We start from the raw sequence: 25,406 nt of genomic DNA, 5'->3' as shown, positions 1-25,406 counted from the left end.
ATTTTTCCTTTTCCACATCAGCAATAAGATATCAAGAGCATTTCTAAGCACCAATTTCTGTAGGCTGGATGAAGGGAGATGGACATTTCTACAGTTGATTTGAAACTGGATGAACTGGAGCACTTCAGAGGTTTACAGTCGAAAAGATAAATGGATTGTGTGAGATGTCCAATTTCATTATGTGCCCTAGCCAAACTCTTTCTTTAATGTTTGATAGAATTATGATCAAATATTTCAAAATAAAAATGCTGACCTCTGTAGAAATTGTTATTGACCTTGTCAAGGTAGCTTTAATGCTTAAAAAGAATACCAACAATCTCTCAGTGATATAAAACATCAACAGATGCTACCAAATCAAAATATATAGAGAAGGCAGCTGGTTATTCACACTGGCCGAGTTCTTATCAAACCCTGTCGTTGGCTGAGTGTGAAATGGATTCCTGCTACAAAAAGCTGGCTCTGAAGCTCACTACATGTTGAAAGTTTGATTTGCCACATGTGATACAGTCGGGTGATTTAAAACACAATTGACTTTCTTGCAGCAGTTGACTACCCTTTTTCAAAATTATACATATCTCCAGAAACGGAAAGGCAAGCACACATGAAGACCTGAAATACTTTAAGCCAAACCTTTATGATACAGATTATCTGCATAAATTTGTCATGTTGGAAGCGCTTTCTTAAACTAGGTCATAAAACCTTCAACCCAGTGTACTGCAAAGAATATCGCATCCAGGTCTTTTTTCCTATGCATTAAGACAAGGATTAGAACCAAAGCCTTGTACACAAACCCTCTTAAATCCACAGCATGTTCAGTTTGCATCTTGAGCTGCTTCAGTTTGTATTAATTTTGCAGTAATGTCCAATTGGAAAGCTCCATCTACTCTGATCTCTGTCTCTATCACTGCTGTACATGTGCAAAGAAAGGTGAAAAATCCTGTGCAGACTCCAGTTCTTTGCTAAAAGCATGAGATGTGCTATGCTTAGTCCCATTAATGTCTTTGGTGGCTTAAATTGTTTAGACGTAACTGTGGTGACATCCAAAATTCTACAAATTACATACCTTTGTGTTGCAAAAAGAGACTTTTTCACTCTTTGCAGGGATGAGGGAAAGAAGAGTTGCCTGGCTACCTGGGGTTCTTCCAGGCCACTCAAAGATATCAGAGTCCAGAAATATGCTAAAAGGACAATTATACAGAAAACTCTAATCCAAGTGAGAAAGTCAGATGTGTAACTCAGAAGGTCATCACATCCCTTCTTCACAGCAGGAAGCAAGTCTAGAGTAGCATTCTTTCCCCTCATATAAGACAAGTCAGAGGAAAGAGACAACAGCTTGAGTTTCTCTTGTAGTTGAGGATTCCATGTCTAGGGACTGAACCCAAACCAGCACACAGCTCTGTTTCTTGGCCACGTTGCAGTATTCTTCACCATGGGACCAAATCCAGGGAAGGGGAAAGAGCCTCATGTTCTGCCCATTGGATTAAGACAGCATTGTGCGGGGCTGGCTGGCTGCGGCTGCAGTTAGGTGACTGACAGAAAGGATGGAACATGGTGTGCATATCTGAGCTGTGTCTTGTAATCTGTGCAGAAAAGTTGTTACAGAACCTGGTGCTACATGAGCCAATTCTTCTGGTTTAGGAATACGCGAAATCTAGGTTTGTTCACCCGATTGTGACACCTGATGGCTGGTTTGAGACCCTCTGGCTTGGCTCACAGGGGAGGAAAACCAGTGACTTTGTCTGTACTAGTAGAAGAAACAAGTCAGAAGTTGCTTACTGGCTCATAGCGTCTGCTGGCTCCAGCTGGCTAAACTCTCTTCCCTCTGAATGAGGAGGATTGATCCATATGACACCTAGAAGTGGTTCCTCATCCAAGCTATCCACCAAATGGTGCTTAGGCATTGTCTGAGATAACATTAGCTGGCACAGGCCAGCCCTGTGCAAATGGTGCTGCAATCTGGAGGTCAAGCAATTCCATGCTATGACCCTTTTCAGGTTACTAGAACTGCTATAGCCAGTGCAACTAAACCATGGGGATCCAATATGCCAGATATGCCCAGTCACGGTTATCTGGAGATCAGGTGAATTGAGAGATGCATAAGTCGCTATGACCTTGAAAACAGTGTTTTGCTTTGAAGTACAGATGGTTCTATCTTCTGCTTATGTGAAACCAATCGTCTTCAGCCAGGGCAAAGTGCTCCTTCATGTGGGTATATTCCTTCTGATCCATTGTCCATAGTCTTCTCACTTACACATGGAAAACCCAGAGACGTTTCATGTAGAAGGAGATGGCAAGCTATTGAGTGGATCATTAATAGGTTCAAGGCATTGAGAATGCTTTGAAGGGCTGGTGAATCTAGCCATCACAACTGAGAATGGGTTTTTTTGGCTGCTCTGTGGGGACTGAATTTGCTTGGAAGTCAATTTTTAGGTTCACGTAAGTATCTTCTTTCATACCCGGTCTTTATGAGTTTGCACCTCATAAATTTGTTCTAATTTCCATGAAAGCTCAAAAGAAATCTTAGTCAAGACTGTCAAATTAGGGATGGATTTTCATTAAAGCCAAACTAATCCACAAAATGCAGCTCCTGACAATACTATAAAACCCCCTATGAAGTTCAGAGTAGTCTCCTGAAAACACAGTATTTGCAAGAGTAAACACAGATGCAAAGCAAGCAGCCAGCCCAGCTTGTCTTCAGGAGTGTCTTGTATGGGACAAAACAGATTTGATGTTGTGTAAAGTTTTTGGAGTAACCCAAAGAAAGATAATAGAGGAAGGATCTGTTTCCTCCACTATCTAAAAACAAACCTAGAAAGTTTTTAAAAAGAATAAAAAAAGTTACCTGCACAAATTGACTCGGGGCAACTTTTTAACTTGCATCAGTGATATTTTCATGGCTGATTAGCTGAGCCGGCAGTGACCCTGGCAGTGTTACAAAAGCAATTTTTACATCAGTCAGCATAAGGAACTCCACACTTTCTATCAAATCCCTCCTAAAAAGGTGCCTGCTTGCCCTTGCAGTCAGGTTTTGTTTCTGTGTTTGGCCAGATCTTCTCACTCGGTTCATGTTCCTGGGCACAATTCAGATGGAGGAACTTAAAGGTGGCTACATAGGAGGTTACTCTGCACAATCTCTTTTACTACCCAGAAAGATTACCCAGGGGGAAAGTCAGGATTTTGACCTCTTGCCTTTGATTCTCAGGCCTCTGGAAATCCCATGCAAAGGGTTGCTTGTACATGCACAGATGAGCAGTCTGAAATATGGAAGGTACATTGGGAGACACTGGATCTAGCACAGATGCTCCATGGAAGTGATGTGCATCTAGCCAGCACATCCAATCCGCACAGCACAGAGATGCAGGCTTTTAGGAGATCCCAGAATTATCTTACAGTGTGCTGTTCCCAAGTAGCCAGGGCAGAACAGGACATCAGTCAGAATGCCAGGCACAGCATCCTCTTTCTCTCCTCAGTCTTGCAGGAGACAGTGATGCAGATTCCCATGTGGGATGCTGTGCTCACAGCGGCCACCAGATTTCCTTGTGCTTCAAGTCTGTGGATAAAGAACACACGCACACAAAGCAGGGCCAGGCGCAAAGTTCAGCCCATTCTTCCATCCTCAGCCCATCAGCTGGATCTCTCAGCTGTATGTGGGGACTTCTGCTGTTCCAGCAGAGGCAGAGAGGCAACAGAGAAGGCCTAAGGGAGGAAACAAGAAAGCACTGAGGCTTTTGTCGTGCATGAGAGAAGGGTCTGAGCATGGAGCGGTGAAGATGGGCAGATGTCTTGTCCCAGCACCACCAGCAGCTGGCTGGTCTCTTTGGATGCAGTCGCCTGAAAATGCTGTTGGGATGATATGGAAGACAACAGAGAGAAATGGGGTCACTGGGCATTGACGCAGACCCCATCTCAAGGGGGGAACTGTGCAGCTGGCTCTGCATCAGGGAGGAGGGGGAGGAGGGATGCTACAGACCGCAAAGTGTCTTTTTCCTCCCACCAGCAGCTTCTCATTTTGGCTTTGACATGAATTTGCCTTGCAGACTTGGCCGGCTCATGCTCTCTGCTTTCTCTGACTACAAAAATATTTTAGCAGATTCGTATTGCTAATATGTAGGGGAATTAGAGATTGTCAGCAATGGCTTCTGACTTAAGATATTGAGTGTCAGGTATTAGCTGAACCCAGAAATGGAGCTATCTGTGAATATTTTTAAGGCAACTTGTCAGTAGGGTGTTTCTAATCCTTTTACCAAACAGTCTTTTATAAAACTTGAGGAATTTTTTTGTCTTTATCTCTCTGACCCTAATAAATCTTAATTCCCACGACTTATGGGTGTTGACTTTCCAAGAAAAATGTCAATGGCACTCTGTCACCACCCTCCACGTTCCCAGGGAGGCTGCTGGAGGCAAGTTGTTTCATTTTCCTATGCAAATGAAGAAAAGAGACTTTCAGAGCCAGCTGCTGACTCTGGAAATGGGTTCTGCTTGTGCCAGCGCAAGCAACGCTCCCACTGCTGGCCCCCAACACTGACGGAGTTCAGCTGTTTCGTGATAAAAAATAAAGTGTTTCCTCACCAGGCATCTTGAATTTCAGTGAATAATTTTTCACCCAGCCTGCTTTTTACATCCCAGCCTGCTTTAATTATGTTCAGTCCATGTATTGACACAGTAACACGGAATTGAGGAATGGTGGGTCTATCGCATAAGGGGAATTGCAAAGCTGAAACCCCTGAGGCCCCAAGCCTTCAGCCTGAGCAGTTTTGAATGATGTTGTTATGCTGTATTCTAGTGAGACGATACCTGAAAGAGGTGTTATTTGCTATTTACATAACAGCGCTGAGGAGTGACTTTAGATTTTTCTTTTCTTCGGAGGGTGTAAAATGGGTTAAACAACCAGGTGACAGAGCTGTTGGCAGAGCCAATTTGACAAGAAGAGAATCACGAGTGAGTGACAGTTCAATGGCCCCTGGATGAGAGGCTTTGGTGTTTCATGCACAACGAAACAGGCATGGGAGAGAATTGCCGTCTGTAACTATCAAGGGGTATCGCACTGCCTGATGCATACGGGTATACACGTGCTGCTGCCCTTCAGCAGATAAGGCTGCTGGCCACTGAATAAGTAATACCTAGAGAAACAGAGCATCTTTTATATGGGCAGCTTTACTGCCTTTATCGCTGTGGTGTTGGAGCATAGCTTTGTGGCTGGTTTTACCAGATGATCTAATTCAGCAGGGGCACCTGGATTTTGTTTGATTAGCAAATGATAATAGCTGGTGGAGGGGAAGAATTGTGTGCTAATCACCATTTTTCACTTTTATTTCCTTCTGATTGCACTGTCCAAGGCTTGAGATGGGCGAGAGCTGCTGCCAGCTAATGAGGGAGCATTGTGCCCTGCCTGGTGGTACTGCACGGGGCACAACCGAGGCGGGAATTACTCTGTATTAATGCAAACCACTTTTTCTGCCTCACCTCTCCCACTGATGGACTGGTCACACCACACACACACATACACACACCCCCTCAGCCTGCATTTCAGCTCAAACCACCAAAGAGAGGTTTTTCAAACATCCAGCATTTGAATGTTAAGCAAAACTGGACCAAGTCAGCAAGACTCAAGAGGCTGGTTTGAACTAGATACACTTAACAGTCCATTGTGCAGAAACCAAACCTGCTCGGGAGCTCATCAGACAGCATCTGCTGTGTCTATGCTCATAAATAAAATAGGTCGTGGTTCTCTGGCTGGGCAGGAAGCCACATGGCGTAGCCTGGCTTGTGTTCCTAGGGGTAAATGCCCTCTCTCTCCCGAACAAGGTAACCATCCCTGAGACTGTGTCTGGTCAGTGGCTTTGGCTTGGTGGGTGCTAGTGGGCCAGCCTGCGCTGGCATGTGCTTACAGTAAAATAGCAATAATTGGAGACGTCTCTGGAGCCTGTGCCTGGCCACAGCTGGGTTATCAGCACAAAGTTAGTGCAGGCTGAGCACCGGTACTGCAAACAGTGTTTAGCATTGCAGCACTTGGCATAGCAGCGTCTCATCTCTATGTTCCTGTGATGTATCTAGTTGCAAGTCCCTCCAGCAAGGAGACAGTGGATGGTAGCAGCCTTTTTAATCTAATGAAACGAGGCATTACTAAGTGTGATCTAGTTACCTGATTCCCACAGTTCAGAGTGTCTCTGTGCTGGATGGATTCGGGCAGTGTGCGTCTCTCCATATGTTGAAACTATGCATTTCCCAGAAACCTTCTGCCGCGGAGCGTTAGAGAAAAGCTATGAAATGGGGGAGGGGGAACAGATAGGCTTGTTTGACAGTTAATAAAACAATAAAATACACTTTGTCTGTGCCTGTGTTTCTAGGGACGTACCAGCAGCTGCTAATACCATGTCATCTGTTTTTTATTCATGACACTGCTGGACTGTGGATAGATAATCTCTCCCTATAACTCACTCATTTCTTAGCGTAATGGGAAGCCGTCACTGAGAAACAGGTTTCTCTGCCAAAAGTGGGCAGCCTGTCTTTCCACTGGGGAAACACTTGAGACTGGAGTTCCTCAGGCTGCTCAAATCCCAGTAACATTGTCTTTTAATTATATCGAATATTTAATACTGGAATGCTTGTGTTTCTGCTGTGTTTTCCATGATTACTGACAGAATGATCTGGTCAAACTACAGACAAATCCTTGTGCTTCTCTGATTTTGTTGGTTGACATAGGTTAATGCTTACTTCCCAGGCTCTGGGCCAGCTGAGGTGCCTGTGGCTTGGCAAGATGAGCTTCCAGTTGCACCCAAGGAGGCACTTGGGCTACCTGGTTTGCAGCTGTCAAGGAGCCCCTCCTCAGAGCACTGCCCTGTCAAGGCAGGATTTGGCTTGAGTCATTTTAGGTATTTACAGTGCTGGTCCTCAGCTGAGGCAATCACCATGGCCTCCTGGAGAGAAAGAGGTATTTGTAGGAATTTGAGCCAGTTTAGGATGAGATTAGTTGCCCCTAGAAGCTTGTCACAGAATCATGGAATGGTCTGGGTTGGAAGGGACCTTTAAAGGTCATGTAGTTCAACCCCCCTGTAATTAGCAAGGATGCCTTCAAGTAGATCAGGTTGCTCAGACCTCCATTTAGCCTGACCTTGAATGTTTTTAAGGATGGGGCTTCTACCAACCTCTCTGGGCAACCTGTGCTAATGTTTCACCAGCCTCACTGTAAAAAATTTCCTCCTTATATCTAGTCTAAATCTACGCTATTTCAGTTTAAAACCATTTTCCCTTGTCCTATTGTTTCAGGCCCTACGAAAAAGTCTGCCCCTGTGTTTCTTATAGGCCCCCTTGAAGTACTGAAAGGCCACAATGAAGTTTCCCCAGGGCCTTCTCTTCTCCAGGCTGAACAAGCAACCTCAACTCTCTCAGCCTGTCCTCAGATGAGAGGCATTCTATCCCTTTGATAGAATGGGACCTGCTCCAACAGGTCCATGTCTTTCCTATGCTGAGGACTCCAGAGCCAGACACAGCACTACAGGTGGGGTCTCACCAGAGTGGAGTAGAGGGGCAGAATCACCTTCCTTGACCTGATGGCCATGCTTCTTGTAATGGATAAAGTTCTCTTTCTGGGCTACAAGTGCATGTTGCCAACTCATGTCCAGCTTTTCATCCGAGAGAACCCTCAAGTCCTTCTCAGCAGGGCTGCTCTGAATCCCTTCATCCCCCAGCCAGCAACGATACCGGGGGTTACCCCAGCCCAGGTGCAGAACCTTGCACTTGGTCTTGTTAAATATCATGAGGTTCACATGGGTCCACATCTTGAGCTTGTGCAGGCCCCTCTGAATGGCATCCTGTCCCTCAGGTGTGTCACCCACAGCACTCAGCTTGATGCCAAGCTTCCCTCAGGCTACAAGAGGTTCTTCTTTTCCTCAGAATCCCTCTTCCCCCTCCTCTCATCCTATGGTCAATGAATGTCCATAACATATCAGTATTGTCACAAAACCTGTGTGAGAACGACCATGGCTGGTTCTAGGAGACACCAAAATGTGTTTTGCATGTCAGCTTGAGTAGCAAAGCCTGGCTCTGCATCACCTACATCTCACCTTCTCCTTTTCCTTTCTCCAGTGCTGGGAAGCTCTCCTGTCAGCAGATCCCAGCCTGCTCACCCTGTAGATCCAGCAGCACATTAATGGGCTTATGCTAATGCGAACTCATCCAGTAAATACATAGAAGGGTTGTGATGCTCAGGTTTTTTTGACATTGAATCAGTACAACTCATCCCTCATACAGCCTCCAACTCCCCTTCCCAAGGCATTCTCAGGGCTGACCTTACACTCCCCTCTCCGACACGGCACAGGGCACACTGAAGGGTGTCTGGGTCATCTTGCTAATAAGGAGGCAGCCCCTAATGAGGCCATCTGTGCTTTCTGGCCTCTCCAAAATGGAAGGGAGAAACCTCAGAGTGCTCCCAAGTCAGGTTTGACTTCACAGAAGAGCTGCCCACTCTACAGATGATCAGAAATCCCCTGGAGGATGCATTGATGCCATCACGCCACTGTGGGTGGTTACCCAGTGTTGAGGCATTAGGTTTTGTGGAAAGTGTCATGTTTGCAAGTCCAGAGAGCCCAGGCTGCAGTGTTGTTTGTCCCAGGCTGGAGTAGAAATTGGGGAGTACAAGTAGGAGCCCTGAGCTGTAAAAGTACTCACTTCATTGTCCTACAGAAAACCCTCAGTGACAGTGTCTTTGGCTGTGAAATGGCTGGTGTACGTGACAGAGACTCCACTAAATGGGAGCATGGATCCCTCAGCATTTCCTCCTGGCTGGGGGAGAGAACTCACCAGGAGCAAGCTCTTCTCCCCCAGGGCCACAGCTCCTGTGTGCTGGGACCACAACTGGGGCCCTACTGATTTCTCTGGTAAAAATAACAATTCATTTACAGTGCATTGTTCTTCACATGCATTTTCATAAAGAAGGTCCTTTAGCAGGAGGGAGCAGCAGGGGAAGCCTCCGCTGAATGATGCTGCTCTGATAAAACCATACCCACCAGCAAAGCATGCTCAGATCTTGCTGCTCCAGCTGAGGGGTTTCTGCTGGCATATCCCATCCCAAGCTCAGGCCATCCAGCTGCAACTCTGACATGTTCCCCTATGCTGCTTTTTCTGATGCAGGTTACATGGGGAATGCCAGGAGCATGTAGGTAGGAAGGAGATGAAGACCAGCAGATGGAGAGGGGTCTCAGCAGCCTCCCAGGCAGCTCACAGTGCTTCATGGATCTACTCTGTGTCTCTGCAGCATTCAGGACACAGTTTAGTTTCTGGTTTGAATGCCACCTGTTAGTCCTGATTTATGCCTGTGAGATTCACAAGCTATCTTGCTGACCATCCTGCAGTATTGGATGTAGAAGGTCCTAGGCCCGCTTCCTATTGATTTCACTGCTCTCAGAGACCAGTTCCCATCTTCTTCAATGTGTCTGTGGCAGAAGTTTTATTAATGCAAAATGAATATCCCTCTGGAAAATGAAGTCCAGAAATTAATAATGAATTAAAACAACTTGCCACAGGCATTGCTAATGAGCTCTTTGTCTGTGCAGCTCACATGAAAGGAGGTCATTGCTCAGCCCTTCCCATCACCAAAGGCAAGCAGATTAAGCCTTAACATTGAGCGAGTGGGTCTCTCCTGAGACAGCAGGGTGGGCTGCAGCTTAGCTTGGGCTAGGCAGCATTTTTCTGCCCTTATCCCTGCTCTTCAGGTTTGTCTTGTAGAGTCTTTGCTACCTGGAGAAGACACCTTCCCCTTCTCCCTTCTCAAGACTCAGGTCGACCATCTGTGTTGGGAGAACGTGGGACTGATCCCACTGGAAAGGACAGTAACCTTGCAGAGCTTAAGAGAAAAGCAGAAAGTAATCTTTAAGGGGACTAGCAGGGCTTAACTTCACTGCCATAAGCCTCTTCGAGGATGCTGGCCCAATAACTAACCTGGCACCACTCCAGTGCTGGGTCTGCATCTATTGTTCTTTTCCTTTATCTTGCAAGGCAAAGGGTTATCCTCCCTTATCTGCTACTGCAGGCTTTGGAGGAGGCCCCAGGCAAGGGCAGTGGGGATCATGCCCCTGCTGAGCCCAGGGACAGGAGGGGGGCTGTGCTGGGAGAGGAAGGCTGTCACATCATGCCAACCACCTCTCCATAGCATTTCCAGCAGAAATAAGAGGGCAAAAAGTTGCATTTACCCATCTTGCCTGGAGAGGGTGGCAGAAGGCGTGTGCCTTCAGGTGCTGCCGCTTACTCGATGCCTGGAGCTGGGTGCTGCAGTGCATGGGGCAAGGGACTCTTGGCATCACTACTCCACAATGTGGCTGGACTTCAGAAGGGGATTTCATCCTTTGCCCAGTGACCCTTGTGACAGTGCTGGCTGGCTGAAGCTAAAGGATCCACCACTTTCCCATGTCCCCAGGCAGACTGTTTTGCATCAGCGATTTATTGCTCTGTTCTGCTTTCTTCCAAAATACAAAAGCCTAACCTATCACCTCCAAGCATTTGACTCAGGCTTGGGAAATTCATAGAATCATAGAATTGCTTGGTTGGAAAAGACTGTTGAAATTACTGAGTCCAAGCATACCTGTCCACTACTAAATCATATCCCTGCGTGCTTCATCTACCTGTCTTTTAAACACCTCCAGGAGTGTCGACTTAGTCACCTCCCTGAACAGCTGGCTCCAGTACCCAATAAGCTTTTTGGTGAAAATTTTTTTCCTGATATCTGATCTTCACCTCCCCTGGTGCAACTTGAGACCATTCCCTCTCCTCCTATCGCCTGTCACTTGGAAGAAGAGACCGGCACCCACCTTGCTACAACCTCCTTCCAGGTAGCTGTAGATAGTGATAAGGTCTCCCCTCAGCCTCCTTTTCTCCAGGTTAAACAACCTCAGGTCCCTCAGCCAGTCCTCATAAGACTTGTTCTTCAGCCCTTTCACCAGCTCCATTCCCTTCTCTGGACACACTCCAGGCCCTCAATGTTCTTCTTGGAGTGAGGAGCCCAAAACTGAACACAGGATTCCGGGTGCAGCCTCACCAATGCTGAGGCTGTGTTTGAGGCATGCTTTTTCGTCACCCTTCCCCACCCTCGCCCTCTCCAGTGTGACACACAGCAAGGCTGGTTGATGTCTTGCTTCCTTGCTTGACTGGGAGAGAAAAGAGCAGAGAGGCTTGGGTAGGAGTGAGTGAGGGAAAAGCAAGACTTGGGCTCTCAAACTGCTCACTAACAGAAACAAAACCCCCTTCCTCTCTCTTCTTCAAAAGTTTGTTTGTCTGTTGCTATACTGAAAACTCATCCAACATCCTCAGTAAGTACATGCATACAGCCTATTTGTCTCTGGATTCACACTGCAGACTTACCATCCTCTTCATCACTGTATCCAGGGACCTCATAAGACAGACTGTATCTTGTCTGCTAAAAGCTCTGTCAAAGGGAGGTTCGTCTTACTGGAGACATGGATACTGGGAATATCCATCTCACCCAGCTCAATGCCAGGAAAGAAGCATCTGAGGAGCCTCTGAAGAGGCTGGTGTAGCTGGTATGTTCTTTGCTTGGGTCCCTGAAGGTGCTGAAGAGGACGAAGGACAGGACCACAGCCCCACGCCTAGTCTGCTTAGCTCTGAGCATTGTTCAGGACCTGGTTCAGGACTCTGAGAAAGACAAAGCAGCAGGGAGCGTAGACGTAGCAGAGACGGTTGCGCCTGAGAAGTTTGGCTTAGAAATTAAAATGAAGCTTGTTGCAACCCACCTATTTGTTATCTGCCAGGCTGTTCTTCCTACACAGCAACTTATCTTGTGTTCAGAGGCTGCTTTAAGCTAGTGCTACATTTAGGCACAGCTTTTGCTTCTTTCTTTGCCGGCATGACATAGAAACCACCCTTGCGTGGGGTGCACAGACAAAGACCATTAGGGATGCTGCTGGTAACTACTTTGGGATGTAGCAGGCAGACAAGTGGGTGGAGGATGGTGTAACGCTCACATCAATGCCAGAGAACTATTTCAGGCTTGTCTCAGCTGTACCAGGTATGAGGGCAGTGCTGGGTTTAGGACCATTTTTAGAGAGCAGTTGATAGTCTTATGAATCTATTTGGGAATTAAGTACAAATCACTTTTTTTTTCAACACAAGCTGTGTTTGTATTTACAGGACGGGACAGTCAATTAGGACAGCACGGTTCTTGAGTCTCCACCACCCATTTTCTGCATAGCACCATGATTTCATCTCCATTTAGCAACAGGTTCACATCTAGGGTAGCTCTGACTCAGCTGCTCAGCAGACTCGCTGGGGTAGCCAAGCCTGCAGACAGCTTTATTTTCACTGAAGCTTGCAGCACAGAGATTTGTAGGCCAAACCTTATGAGCAGTCACCAGGGAACACTGGTGGGATCTCTAACCCTAGCTGTGTCAGTGCTGCTGTAATCATCACAGCTCTGGAGCTATTACAGGCTACAACTACCTGGATCCTTTGTATCCTCATTTCTTACCAGCGATAGCTGGGACAAGAGCACTGCTGTAGCCAAGATTTCAGTTGCCCAGAAGGAAATGCAGGAGCTTAGCAGAGCTGGTGGAAACAAGACCAAGTGCAAAGTCCTACACCTAGGTCAGAGCAATCCCCGTTTTCAGTACATGATGGTGGATGATGTGATTGAGAGCTGCCCTGCAGAGAAGGACTTGGGGGTGCTGGTTGATGAGAAGTTTGACGTGAGCTGGCAACATATGCTTGCAGTCCAGAAGGCCAACTGTGTCCTGTGCTGCATCAAAAGAAGCGTGGCCAGCAGGTCGAGGGAAGTGATTCTGCCCCTCTATTCCGCTCTTGTGAGACCCCATCAGGAGTTCTGTGTCCAGTTCTGGAATCCTCAACATAAGAAGGATATGGAGCTGTTGGAATGGGTCCAGAAGAGGCTACAAAGTTGATCAGAAGACTGGAACACCTTCAGTATGTGGACAGGCTGAGAGAGTTGGGCTTGTTCAGCCTGGAGGAGAGAAGACTCTGAGGAAATCTTATAGTGACCTTCCAGTACCTGAAAGGAGCCTACAGGAAAGCTGGAGAGGGACTATTCATAAAGTCTTGTGGTGACAGGATGAGGGGGAAAGGGGATAAACAGGACAGGGGCAGATTTAGACTAGACATTAGGAAGAATTTCTTCACCATGAGAGTGGTGAGGCACTGGCACAGGTTGCCCAGGGACGTTGTGGCTGCCCCATCCCTGGAGGTGTTCAAGGCCAGACTGGACAGGGCCTTGGGCAGCCTGATCTAGTGGGACGTCCCTGCCCATGGCAGGGGGGCTGGAACTAGATGATCTTTAAGGTCCCTTCCAACCCTAACTATTCTATGATTCTATGAAATTCATACAGGGAGAAGGAAGCATTAGGCTTAAAAGTCAAATAAGATTTTGCAGAAAAGGCAGAATTGTCCTATGGTGGTAATGCCCGGTCCTCTGAATGGGGTCAACAGTTTCTTGGAGCTTGACTTTTACCCTCTTACAAAGGGTATTCTGAAAGTGTTTGTTACTTTCCTTCCTTTCCTTCCCAGTGCCTAAATTTCAGGACATATCCTTACCTCTAAACGACAAGCAAAATTGAATGCGAAACTATTTTATTTTGTCATTTACTTCTCATTTGATCCTGTCACATCCTATCTTTTGGCACTATCTATTTTCTTACTGTTATGAACATATATTTGTGCTGCCTGTGAGAGAGTGGGTGTCTGAAATGTGCTCGCAAATGTCCTTGATAAAAAACTTTAACAACTAAAACTATTAGAGAGGCATGAGTGAGCTGGTCATGGTAGATCTGAACACTGGCAGGCGGCAGGTCATCTGTCTGCAGAGACATAAAGTACTGAAGAGGTCAGAATTGCCAGTTTTTTAGTATTTACCTAGGAGGGAAACTACTGATCATTTCAAGGAGCTAATGTTGCGTGCAGATATAGCTTGAACACCAGAGGGAATATAAAAGCAACAGCACTGCAGTACCTTCAAGGATAGTGTTTCCCTCCAGAAGCAGAGTGCAGTTCTATCCCAATTCTCCTCATTAATCATTTTCTCTCATTCTTGTTTTACAGCCAAAGCTTTTGGCCAAGGAGTTGCTTGACTTGGTGGCATCTCATTTCAACCTGAAGGAGAAGGAGTACTTTGGAATTGCATTCACAGATGAAACGTAAGTGTATGAAAACAAAGACCTGAGAGGCAGCTTTTAGACCACAGACAATTTTGTCCCAAGCAAAATGACCAGCATAGAAGACCTGTGTGCCCCGTGGTCTTATACCAAAGTCTAGAGAGGCACGTATCTCACATTGGAGTCTGTCCTGCACTGCCTCTTCTTCAAAGGTCTGGAGGCCGCTCATGGTGAGCTAAGCATTGCTGGGGGTGCACAGAGGCAGTAACAATACCTTCATGATCCCATGTTCAAAGAGTTGGTGTCCTTTGGCATTGCTAAAAGGTTAGCTTAAGCTCTCACGGGTTTGAGGTCCACTCACTAGTTTGAAGTTATTACTGGTGGAACTGTTCAAGTAAAGTGTAAATTGGTTTATTTACTCAAGCACACTTAAAAGTAATGATTAATTATTTCAAGGAAAGAAAAAAACAAATCACAAAATTATTATTTCTGATGTTTTAGATCCCAGATTAGAGTTTCTTAAAAGAAGGAAAGAAGAAATTGTGAGAAAGGAAGAGATTGCCAAATCTAACATGAACAAAAAGCATTTTTAAATATAAAATTGCATTGTGGGAAGGATTTGATCTTACCAGGAATCACACAACAGTCTTATGGCTGAACTAAACCAAAGGATGGGGCTCCGACACTCAGTCACCTCAGGCAATGCTGGTTGTTCGTCTTGAACCCCGGCTCCCAGAGCCCTAATATTACCACAGAATTTGAGGGTTTGTCTAAAGATAGGGTATTTCTACCTCCTGTTTAAAGCACAATTATAAAATTAGCACTGGAGAAACGTCAATGTCTGTCAAATGCTATGATTAGTCCTAAACTGTGGACTCTCAGCAATACTGCACAGACCCTGCTACTTTTTACCATCTGCACATTTTCTCTCTGTAGCTAGACTGTCCTGGGTGTGTGGATCATGTCTTATATGTGTGCTTACCATACACCACTGTAGTTTGCAATAGGTTTTTCTGTATATTAAGCAGGAAAACGCATCCCACATCTATTGTGTTTTAAAAACACAAGATTTTCAAGTCAATGTTGTGTTCACAGAACAGCTGTCATGACCCAACTCTGCTCTCCTGCTGAAATGGCAGTGAAATTTAAATTATCTGCTGGAATACTCCTTTGGGATTGAGTAGTTAAAGGCTGCTGGACAATTGCACAAACATATACACATTCATCTCAACAGTGGTTTCTCCTCCAAAGCCAGTTCCTTTGGCCGGTGCCTGCTTTGGGCAGCCTGAGGCCACCTCATGACGCAGCTCCTGAGGTGGAAGGATGTTCAGCATTAGGCACATGCAGAAGAAGGACCTGAATCAGAGGAAAGCTCAGAATCTATTTCATCCCAGATCTACTTCATCCCACTGACGTGAGCAGCTCAGCCCTGTAGCAGAACTCCAACCCAACACATATTAGTGAGTCTGTCCCTCAGAGAAGGTGTGGCAGAAAGCACTGGCATCTTATAAAGCAGGAGGAGGAAATTACTTCTCACCAGGTTATTTCTTATTGGAGAGTGCAAGCTACTTAATGAGTGCTGCCCAATGGGTGCAAGAAAACCATGCATGGAAGTCAAAGCATACTAAGAGATGAAAATGTTCCCTTAACACTCCAAACAGTACAGGTTAAACCCGAGAAATACGTGTCAGACAGCAAGCAGATAGCAGCTGAGCCAGTCTCAACTCTCAGCTCTGCTGAGTGGGCACAGGGCTCCCCTGGGAGTGCAAGGGAAACTAATGAGGAGGTGTCAGGAATCAAAGAGAGACCAGCCTCCCCTGGGGCTTCCAGGTTTAACGGAGAGTGGTGTTAGCAGAGATGTGAGTTAGTGATGGGAGGAAGCACAAGAGGCTGACAGATGCTGTCGAGGGAATGCTCAAAGATTTGCAGCAGTTGCACACTGTCTAGATGGGATTTCAAAGGGTAAGGTGATGGCAACCACTTACTTGGTTACCTTCATGACCTGTGGATGGAGCTGGGTGCATTTTAGGAGATGCTCAGCCAGCCTCGATGAAATATTTGGGGACATCCTCATTAAATCTAGTAAACGCAACCCAGCAACATGCCAGTAAGTCTCTAGCTGATATAAAGCTTGATCTGCAGCCGTTCTCTTGACCTGTAGTGAGTCTGACCCTTAACACTGAGGCTTCATTAGTGCTGTGAAAATAAGCTTGACAAAAATGATATATGGGTAATATTTCCTCTTCAGTTGTAAAAAGCTCGGAATAGAGTTGGCACAAATGACAATCATTTTATTTGACTGAACACGGTCAAAAAAAATTGACACTTGAGGGGCTAGACTGGGTCTTGGAAATAGATGCCTCGTGCCACCTTCACAAAATAAACTAGTCTGTCGGTTCTGCAGATCTTAACCTGCAATGTGAAATGGAAGTTAAGAAAAAATCCTTTCTTCAATTAGCACAAAAAGCAGGCTCTTAATGTGTCTTTGCAGAGCACCTAACACAGCCCGCCAGCCTATACAGACCAGGCATTCAAAATGAAACCCTTTAATTCTGTGATGCAGACCCTCAAGCATTTCCTTCTCTTCACTCTTCACTGGGTTTCCATGCACCTTACTCAAACAGAGCTCCTAACCAGCTAAAACAGAACAAACCTGGTTCATAAATGTAGTCTGGGGGTGACTAAATTGCAATTTTAGAAAGAAGAAAAGCCACTAAAGTATTAAATCAATTGCTCTATTTAAAAGTAAAAGCTCTATGAGAGTAATTTATTTAGAAATGATTTGGACTGGGGATTTCCATTCATTAGTTGTGCTCTATCATGACAACCTGAGAAGAAAATCAATAAGAACAACCTTTGCGTTGGTGACTTAATAGTTTCTTTTGATAATATAGGGTCATTATGGCATTGAGCGTGACTAAAATTAGATTGTCAGACTATTATGGAGGAGAGAATAACGCCTCCTATTTTAATGATCATAGGAACACTTTATGGCATGAGCCATTAACTGCAGGAAAGCACAAGTCAAAAGGGTGTCCCTGCATATCACGTGGGGCCAAGCTTCATGTGAAGCATTAAGATCTACATGCCAGTTGATAAAGAGGGAAAAGGAATGGCTTCTTTTTTTAAGTTCAGTTGAGTATGAATCTCGAGTAACTGCTAGGCAGGTTTTCAACATCCTTTACTTGTCTTTAGATGTGATTCACGTGCTCCATGGAGAACTACCAGCTTTTGTATTCCACAGCTCCCTCTCTCCACAGGCCCTGCCAAAAGCTGATCCAAACCCTTTTGCTGATGCATAACCTCCCTCACCAGAGCAGAGCCTGCAGAGCAGCTAATATATAGGATAAAAACTGCAAGGCACTGAGGTGCCCATTATTTGTATTAGAGACTATACTAACTAAAGTAACAACAGACAGTGTCCTTGCTTAGCCCAGGACCCTATGGCAAAGGCACAGTAAAGGAAGAGTAGGAGAGGGAGAAGAGGGTCCCACGCTTCCCTGGAATAGTCTCAAACCTCCAGGAATTTGGAGGGAACCTATTTGCACCCTGCAACCATATATATGGCAGAGCCAAAACAAGGGACCAGACGTCTCACATCCTGGATGAACAGCCAATCCAACAGAGGGTGCAGCTCTCAGAATAACGTCCTGCTCTGGCATTAGACCAGCTCCTTTGCCACCAAGTCCACCGTTTTGCAAAATCAGTTTAGCTAATTTTAGTTTAGCTGTATAGCTAAACTCATACAGCTCCTTGTGCTTTGCAGACCCTTAAAAATGTTTCTGTTGAAGGATTAAGGCCGTAAGTGAGAAAATCTGTGACCATAAAGGGGGGGTTTGTTTCCATCATGATTGATGGAAATGTAAAATAGTTTATATGGTTTCTATTTTGTGAGCTAGTCTTTCCCAGTGTCTATTCAATTCAACTTGATTTTGACACTGAAGGGGCTTGAGTTGGTTTATTGGTCCAAATACCTTTATAGCACAAATCAATGTGGATCCACTTTCAAGAAAACTGGACACTAACTAGTAAAAAGGTATAAACAGAACCACCTGGAGGCAAAGTACTGACTGATTTATCACTCTTTACTGAAAGCTCTAATAAAAGAAAACAGAAGTACTGCATGCAATTGACAATATGAACCCTGGGCACCAAAATCCATACTCCGTCTGCAACCTAAATGGACCTAGCTTCTTTTCCTAAAAGCAATTATGTATTTGTTATTGACACATCACTTCAACTGCCAACATGAGTACAACCAAGAGAGAAAACATATCTTGCTTCCAATATTCAGCCTCCCTACAGGTCACCCAAAACTGTTTGCGCCATTTTTTGTGAATACAATGGTGTAAATACCCAAATGAGCAAACCAACGATGATAACGAAACAAAAGCTACTTTGTGTCTTTAAATTGAACCATGAAGGAAATCCAGCTAGACATAAGCATGCATGAATGGGATCGCAGTGCAAGCTGTCTAATTTGGTCCATGAAAACTGTCAGGATTAGTACATGCCTGGGGTTATATGCCCATATTTTTCCTTGTCTTACATGGGATTTTACTCCATGAATAGTTCTGCTGAAGACAGGAAGACAGCTTCCAGAGCAAAGTGTTCTGTGGTGTAACAGCACTGGAGTTTGGCTCCCTGATAGCCCACGTTCACAGGCAGATGCCAGTGACTTTTCACTGCTGCTGTTCTCTACATGCCACACATGCATGCCTGAAAACAAGGAGCGAAGTGACAATCTGCAGTGCAGAAGCCCTCAGCGATGAAAGATTGTAAGTGGTAATTGAGTACAGTGAGCAGTTAGCTCCTGCAGTGATTTAAGTGACCTTCCTTTACAGAAGGAGCTTTGGATTTAAGCTCCATGCAGATGAGAGTAACGAAACTCTTCAACTCAATAACTCAGTGGCAGTTAAATGTTATTCAATGCTTACACCCGTGTACATGTACAACATAAATGCGTGATGTGGTATGCATACATATATGCATATACTCATTTTACACTGATTATACAACCCAGTTTCTCAAGTTAAAATGCAGTGCAAATGAAAAGAGCAAGTCTTCAAAATAAGAAATACCTTGAAGTGAATTATTGTTCTGTGCACCATGGCTTCTCAACCCTTCATTGTACATGTTAGGCAAACGCAGAAATTTCTGTTGAATAAACATGGAGGTAGACAGTAAGTCCATTGTCAACAAATCAGTCTCAGTGGGAACCACTGTGTAATGCCATCAGCTGCTGGTGACTGCTACTTTGGTGATACAAATGTAGCTGGACAGGTTCAGGATAGGATGTCAGGCTTAGTGTGGCTTTTCCTTGCTCTGACAGAGTTTCATACATTAACCTACATGGATAAATGCTCATTTTGTACTTTGGCTAGGAATGGGTGAGCACGTCTAGCTTCAATCCCCATGCCGTGGTCTTCACAGTTAATTTCAGCTTTCCTGAATCTTGTTAAAAGAAACATAGTGGGACTTCAGAATGAAAAAAAAAATAGGAAAAAGGACAGAATTCAAGAAGGGGTTATGCAGTGGGAAATGTGGACATATCTAATTTTTTTGGTGCCCAGGCTGAGAATCTTCCAATGGGACTTATTTTCTGACAGCCTGGAGCATCTATCTTCTAAAAAAAAAAGACCATTAAAGCAAACATCTGTGCTGAACAACAGGGCGTGATGCAAGAATCCTAATCTGGCACTGGGCAACTGCATCCCAGCCACAGAAATGATGGACACCCCACTGTGCTGCATGCCCAGCTACCCAGCCCGCTGAGAACAAAGCCAGTTAGCCCATATACACAGCCCTGTTAACAAGACCATCCTATCCCTGATCCTTCATCCTGTCCTCACTCCTAGTCCCAGGTGGTGTCACTGCACAACACTTGCTCTCAGCACATGTACTGCAATAGAGGTATATGAAATGACTAGTTGGACTTGAAAAATCTGCATTACGTCCCCCCTTTCCTGTAGCCACACTGCTAGTAAGTCTGTGCCCCTAAAACACAGTTCAGGCTGCCCTTTACCTGGACAAAAAACCAGAGGAAAACCTGTTTAAAATTTTTATCTTAAAGGGGGCATACAGGAAAGGTGGGGAGGGGCTCTTTATCAAGAAGTGCTGATAGGATGAGAGGGAACAGTTTTAAGCTGAAAGAGGGGATATTTGGATGAGATATTAGGAAGACTTTTTTTCCTGTGAGGGTGGTGAGGCACAGGTTGCCTAGAGAAGTCGTGGCTGCCCCATTTTTGGAAGTGTTCAAGGCCAGGTTGGATGAGGCTTTGAGCAACCTGATCCAGTGGAAGGTGCCCCTGTCCATGACAGGAGGGTTGGAACTGGATGGGCTTTAAGGTCCCTTCCAGCCCAAACCGTTCTATGATTCTATGATCTAAAGAAAAACACTGGCTCACGGTTAAAATAGCTTGGAGAGAAACACGCAGGTGTCTAGAGCAGGACATAAAAATTTTTTTGATACTTTTTGTACATTGAAAGATGTCTGGGATGAGTCTGAAAAGTCCACAACTCCACCCCTCACTTGTGCTTGGCTGAGACTTGGTACTTTTGCAAAATGGATGCAAAGCCTGCTTAAACCAAATGCTTGTCTTCTGTATGGCAAAATCTGAGGTGCGGTAGCTTCTTTATAAAGGTCTGATACTGAACTCACTGGAGTGATGAATGGAGCTCACAAGATATTTTGAACCCCACAGAGAATGCAAAGCAGCACATTGTGCTAAGGTGAACACGTACGATGTCCCAGGGCAGCCCAGAGCTGCCTGGTCTTGAAGGTCCCTGAGTTGCCTGTCCTCCTGTATCTATATAAGCCAGGGCAGCTGCATGGAAATTCAGATTGAACCCAGGTGATTCAAAGCATCTTGAAACTGCTACTTGCCACTTCATGTATTTTTCTAGGAAAGAAAGTGGTGTGGGGGATCTACAAATTTGGTTAAATTGCTAAATAAAACTGTTGTTGCTTACTTTCCTAAGGGGCCTCTCGGTTGCTCAAAGCATATGCTCTGCTAAGGGGTAACAGGCAGACCCTTGTGAAAGCCATGTGTGTTTGCTGACAGGGTACATTGCTAAGCCTTGTGGCAACCCTAGAAGTTAATTTAATGCTTTTTTAAATAAAAACAAGCCTTTCTCTCCCCCCCCATTTTTTTTCTTTTTGGGTGGAATGAATTATTCTTTGAGCATTAGCATAAGCTGGCAAATAGGCACTGGAACAAAGCTCAGAAAATCCGAGTTCCATTTCCTGCTGTATTTGCTGCAAGATTCCCCCCAAAATCACTTCAGTTCTCTCTCCTCTTGCTTCAGCAGAGCGCTGAAGGCAAAGGCTACCTCTCCCTCTGGGTGAAATCTGGTCTGACAGAAATCAGCAGCAAAACACTCACAGGATGCAGCCCTGCGTCACTGAAAGCAACAGCAAAATTTCCGACAACTTCAGTGGGGTGTGAATTTTACCCTCTGTATTTCCATAGAGCCTAATTCAACAGGACCTTTATCTCAGCTGGGGAGTGAGGTGCACCTATAATAAGAATAATGGTGTTTATAAATACCTCTCACATGCACCCAGTGCTCTACAATGTGGGGAACATGACAAAAAACAGAGCTTCTGTCCAGGAAAGCTTCCAGCAACAAGGCACAAATGGATAAATTATAGGATAAAATAATAGCGGCAGGTACTATCTAGGCAAAAAAAAAACAAACCCACAGCTTGTGGTAATTGGAGCTGGAACGCTTCATGAAGCAGCTGTTTTTCAGGAGCTATCTGAAGGAAATAAAAAAAGAGGCTGGGCAAACCAAGAGAGGCTATTGCAGGCACATGGGTGGTAAATAAACTGTCTGAGGCTGTAGTGTCAGGTTTAGCCTTGAGTGAAATATTACAGGAGTTGTGGAAACTCTTTAACAGTAAGGATTTCTAATGAAAATCTTGACAGACTTTTAATGATATGACTGCTCCAGGGGGGTTGTAATAAAAAGGTGAAGCTCATAACATTTTGGGCTGTCCTGCCTGCTTGATGCTGCCAGCTTTCACCTGACAGATTGAACTTTAGCTGTTCGATTCCCAGACTGAAATGTTGCCCGGATTATATCGCCTCCACTTCTCAAACATTTACAGTGTATTTTTCAAATACCATTCAATAGCCAACGGCAAATAGCATTCTCTTTGGATCATCTTTTGTAAAACCTCAGAATTCATTGAAATCAGTAGCATGGAACCTCTTTGATGGCAGACTCAAAACTCTCTCTTCTTTTGCCAGGGGACACTTGAACTGGCTTCAGCTGGACCGCCGAGTGCTGGAACATGACTTCCCCAAAAAGTCAGGACCAGTTGTTTTGTACTTCTGTGTCAGGTAAGTGTGTTTTGGCAAGCCCTTCCCATGGGATACAGCTGAGGATGATTGCTTCAGAGGCCAGGAAACAAGGCTGTCAGGTTCTCACGCTGTAGAAAGTCCTGCGGACAAAAAACCACTTTTTGAGCTCTTCAGCTTCGAAAATTCCTCTCACACAAGTTTAAATGAGTAGTAACCACGCTAACACCCATAGCTGCCCCTCAAGTTTGTATAAAGGGAAGATCAGATGTTCTATCTTTACATTTTTATTTGTGGGTTTTGAACTCCTGGAAAATCCAGGCTGATTAGAAAAGTTGCAATGAAGATTATGACCACTGGGGAGAATTTCTTTTCATCTGGGAACTTGGCAAGGAACTGTTGGTGTTTGGAAGCCACTAGAAGCTGCCAGTGCTCTCATGTACGCAGTGTCTTTGCCTTCAAGGGCGATGCTTTCTAAGAAGACTAATTTGTTATTGCAGCTTTAAAACACCCAGAGAGAGGCTGGGGGTTGGGATGGCATATGTACAATATTAAGTTGAGGGGGTTGACTTACTTTTAATGGATAGCTCATGTCTAGAACTAGCCAGTGCAGTGTTACTGTCTTTTTCTGTTAGGCTTTCCACTCCAGTGTTATATTACATCTGACACCACACTCATTCATTCCGTAGTACCCACAAAAAATGAAGACCTACTTTTGAGTTTCTTCCCCTGAGTGAAGCTTTTTTTGCCCTGCTTAGCAATTGCCGTTCATTTAACTTCAATTACAAGGGAAGCTTCTCAAAAGAAGAGACTCTTTGTTCTGTTATGTCCCCATACTTAGTGGTGGGTATATGTTAAGGCAAATCAAGGTTGCATAAAGCCCCAAGACTCCAGAAGCAGCCTTCTGTCTCCCAAGAGAAGAGTTCAGTCTATGTTTTGGGTGCTTCGGACCATAAAGGTAGATCCAGAGCTGAACATTTCTTGGGCGTGCAATCCAGATCCACCTCTGCTTAGAACTATACAAAGCTATTGATGCTTATCAGGAAAAGTATTAGATTTTTTTAGGCAAATTAAAAAAAAAAAAAGGCAAAAAACCCACCCCAAACCCAACTCATTAAGAACATACTTACCTCTGTTATGGAGCATCTTGCCTAGGGTCCAAATTGAAGAGTCCATGCTAGGACAGGGCTCCTGTGGAAAGCAGGGAAAGCTCTGACTGAGCAAGAGCTAAGTGTAGGTTTTAGGAGTGGAACCACTAAATGTGTGAAAGCCAGCGCTACTGAGGCACTCTCATATTCATTTCAAAGACCACTCAGAGATCATAAATATTACCACCTGTAATGTTTTATGAGAGTTGGCAGGACAGTGAAGACAAGTCATTCTGGCAGGATTTTAGCCAAGAGACGTCTTAGGACTGGATCCATACAAGAGTTAGTAAATGAGAGAGCTCTCCTGTTCTGAAATCATAATCCATAGAGGTTTCTTCCCTAGGGGATTTTTCCCATAGGGGAAAGGTCAGCATTAAATGTCTAAAAAGTGGGAAAACCAGACTGACTATGGGCTTATAGTCGTATTTGTGGTAGTAACGAGTGGATTGTCATGAAGAGTTACAATTCGAATTGGACGGGAAAGCCAGATGCCTCAAGAGTTAGGAATGAGCATTAACTTACCATGGCTTTTCTACTGCTTATTTCCCCCATCACTGTCAGATGCTGGCAAGGAGTTGGAAAAGTTTCCCAGCATGTAAAGAGTTCCGATGTCTATTCCCAAATGTGATCTGAGCAGAAGGCAATCAGAGAAGAAATCGATTCCAGCCAGCTGGCTGAAGTTGAAAAGGTCCCAGGTGTCTCTTGCCCAACGGTTTCAGTTCTGGCTTGGGAACCAAAGCAAGGGCTGAAGGAAAGGTTGTGAAAAGATGCACCCATAGACAGGGTTGTATTTTGAAAATCTGGAGGGGCACAGGGGCTTGCAGAGCTATCCATACCCATACATTAAACACCATGCTCCCCCTCCCCTGCTGCCATGAGGTGGAAAGCAGAGATACCTGATGCTGTACCACAGATAGTTACAGATGTACTGATTCTTAAGGGACTGTGTGCCCATGACACCTACTGTACCATTGGTAAAGGTTTGCCTGTGTTTGCAGATATGTTTCTTACTTTCCGTCCCTCAAGAAGTGCAGCTGAAAAAGCTTAAATTGGTGCTGGAGTCCTAATTGGGGGGATAGTAATACATGTAACTGGGTGTGCCAGATGTTCATTACAGAGAAATCTGTCTACTGTATCAGGATTTAGTAATCATGTAGGTTTTTTCCTCTAGTAAAAGTAAATATACAATTCAACCACACTGGGTAACTATTGAAGACATGAAGCTTCAGGCAAGAAAACTATATGATAGTATGTGAAGCCATGTAGAAACTGGTTTAACTTTTTATGTGACTATCAAATTGTTTTTACCTTTAACATGCCTGCAGCGATGTTGATGGGCAACGTGCCCACCAAAGATGCCACAGTTTTTAGATTGCTCTAAAAGTACATTTAAAGGGAAGTGTGCTCTTTTCGGCAAAGCCTTCTTGGAAGAACTGTGCTGAAAATAGGAAGCTTTACAAAGTTCACAGTGGGAAATTCTCCTCCCTTATTTAAATCTGTGCAGCACTGTTGAAGCTTCATCTTTTGACACACATTTCCATGGGATTTGACGTTGTTGAACATTGATGTCCCGTGTCTTCACTCTCTTGCATAACCAACCACCAAAAATTTCACAGCACTGTGTCAAAGAAGGAGGATTTTAAAGGATGTTCTCAGCATTAGTTCAGAAGAAGTTGCTTCTGCCCTTGCACACTTGCACAGCTAACTGAAGCCTCTCTGTCTTCAGGTTGTCATCTTTGCTTCTCTGTAAGCTTTTCACTCAGAACAACCTAGGAATCTAGGAAGCAATCACAACTGCTTGGACAGCTGGGAACTGCCCCATGGCCGTTCTTGTGCAATGTTAT

At 44.8% G+C, this 25,406-nt stretch overlaps 1 protein-coding gene across 9 annotated transcripts in view; it reads left to right on the top strand.

Moving 5' to 3' along the window:
- The window catches only part of FRMD4A (FERM domain containing 4A), a 387,789-nt gene that overhangs the window by 266,894 nt on the left and 95,489 nt on the right, over positions 1-25,406 (top strand). For all 9 annotated transcript variants that reach the window (XM_069873274.1, XM_069873358.1, XM_069873440.1 and 6 more), the window contains 2 exons: positions 14,056-14,150; positions 22,364-22,456. In XM_069873274.1, coding sequence (XP_069729375.1) covers positions 14,056-14,150; positions 22,364-22,456 — 188 coding nt within the window. The remainder of the gene's footprint in view (positions 1-14,055; positions 14,151-22,363; positions 22,457-25,406) is intronic.

Source organism: Phaenicophaeus curvirostris, chromosome 1, assembly GCF_032191515.1.
Source record: "Phaenicophaeus curvirostris isolate KB17595 chromosome 1, BPBGC_Pcur_1.0, whole genome shotgun sequence".
Taxonomy (NCBI): Eukaryota; Metazoa; Chordata; class Aves; order Cuculiformes; family Cuculidae; genus Phaenicophaeus; species Phaenicophaeus curvirostris.
This window is presented reverse-complemented; position numbering and strand designations above follow the sequence as displayed.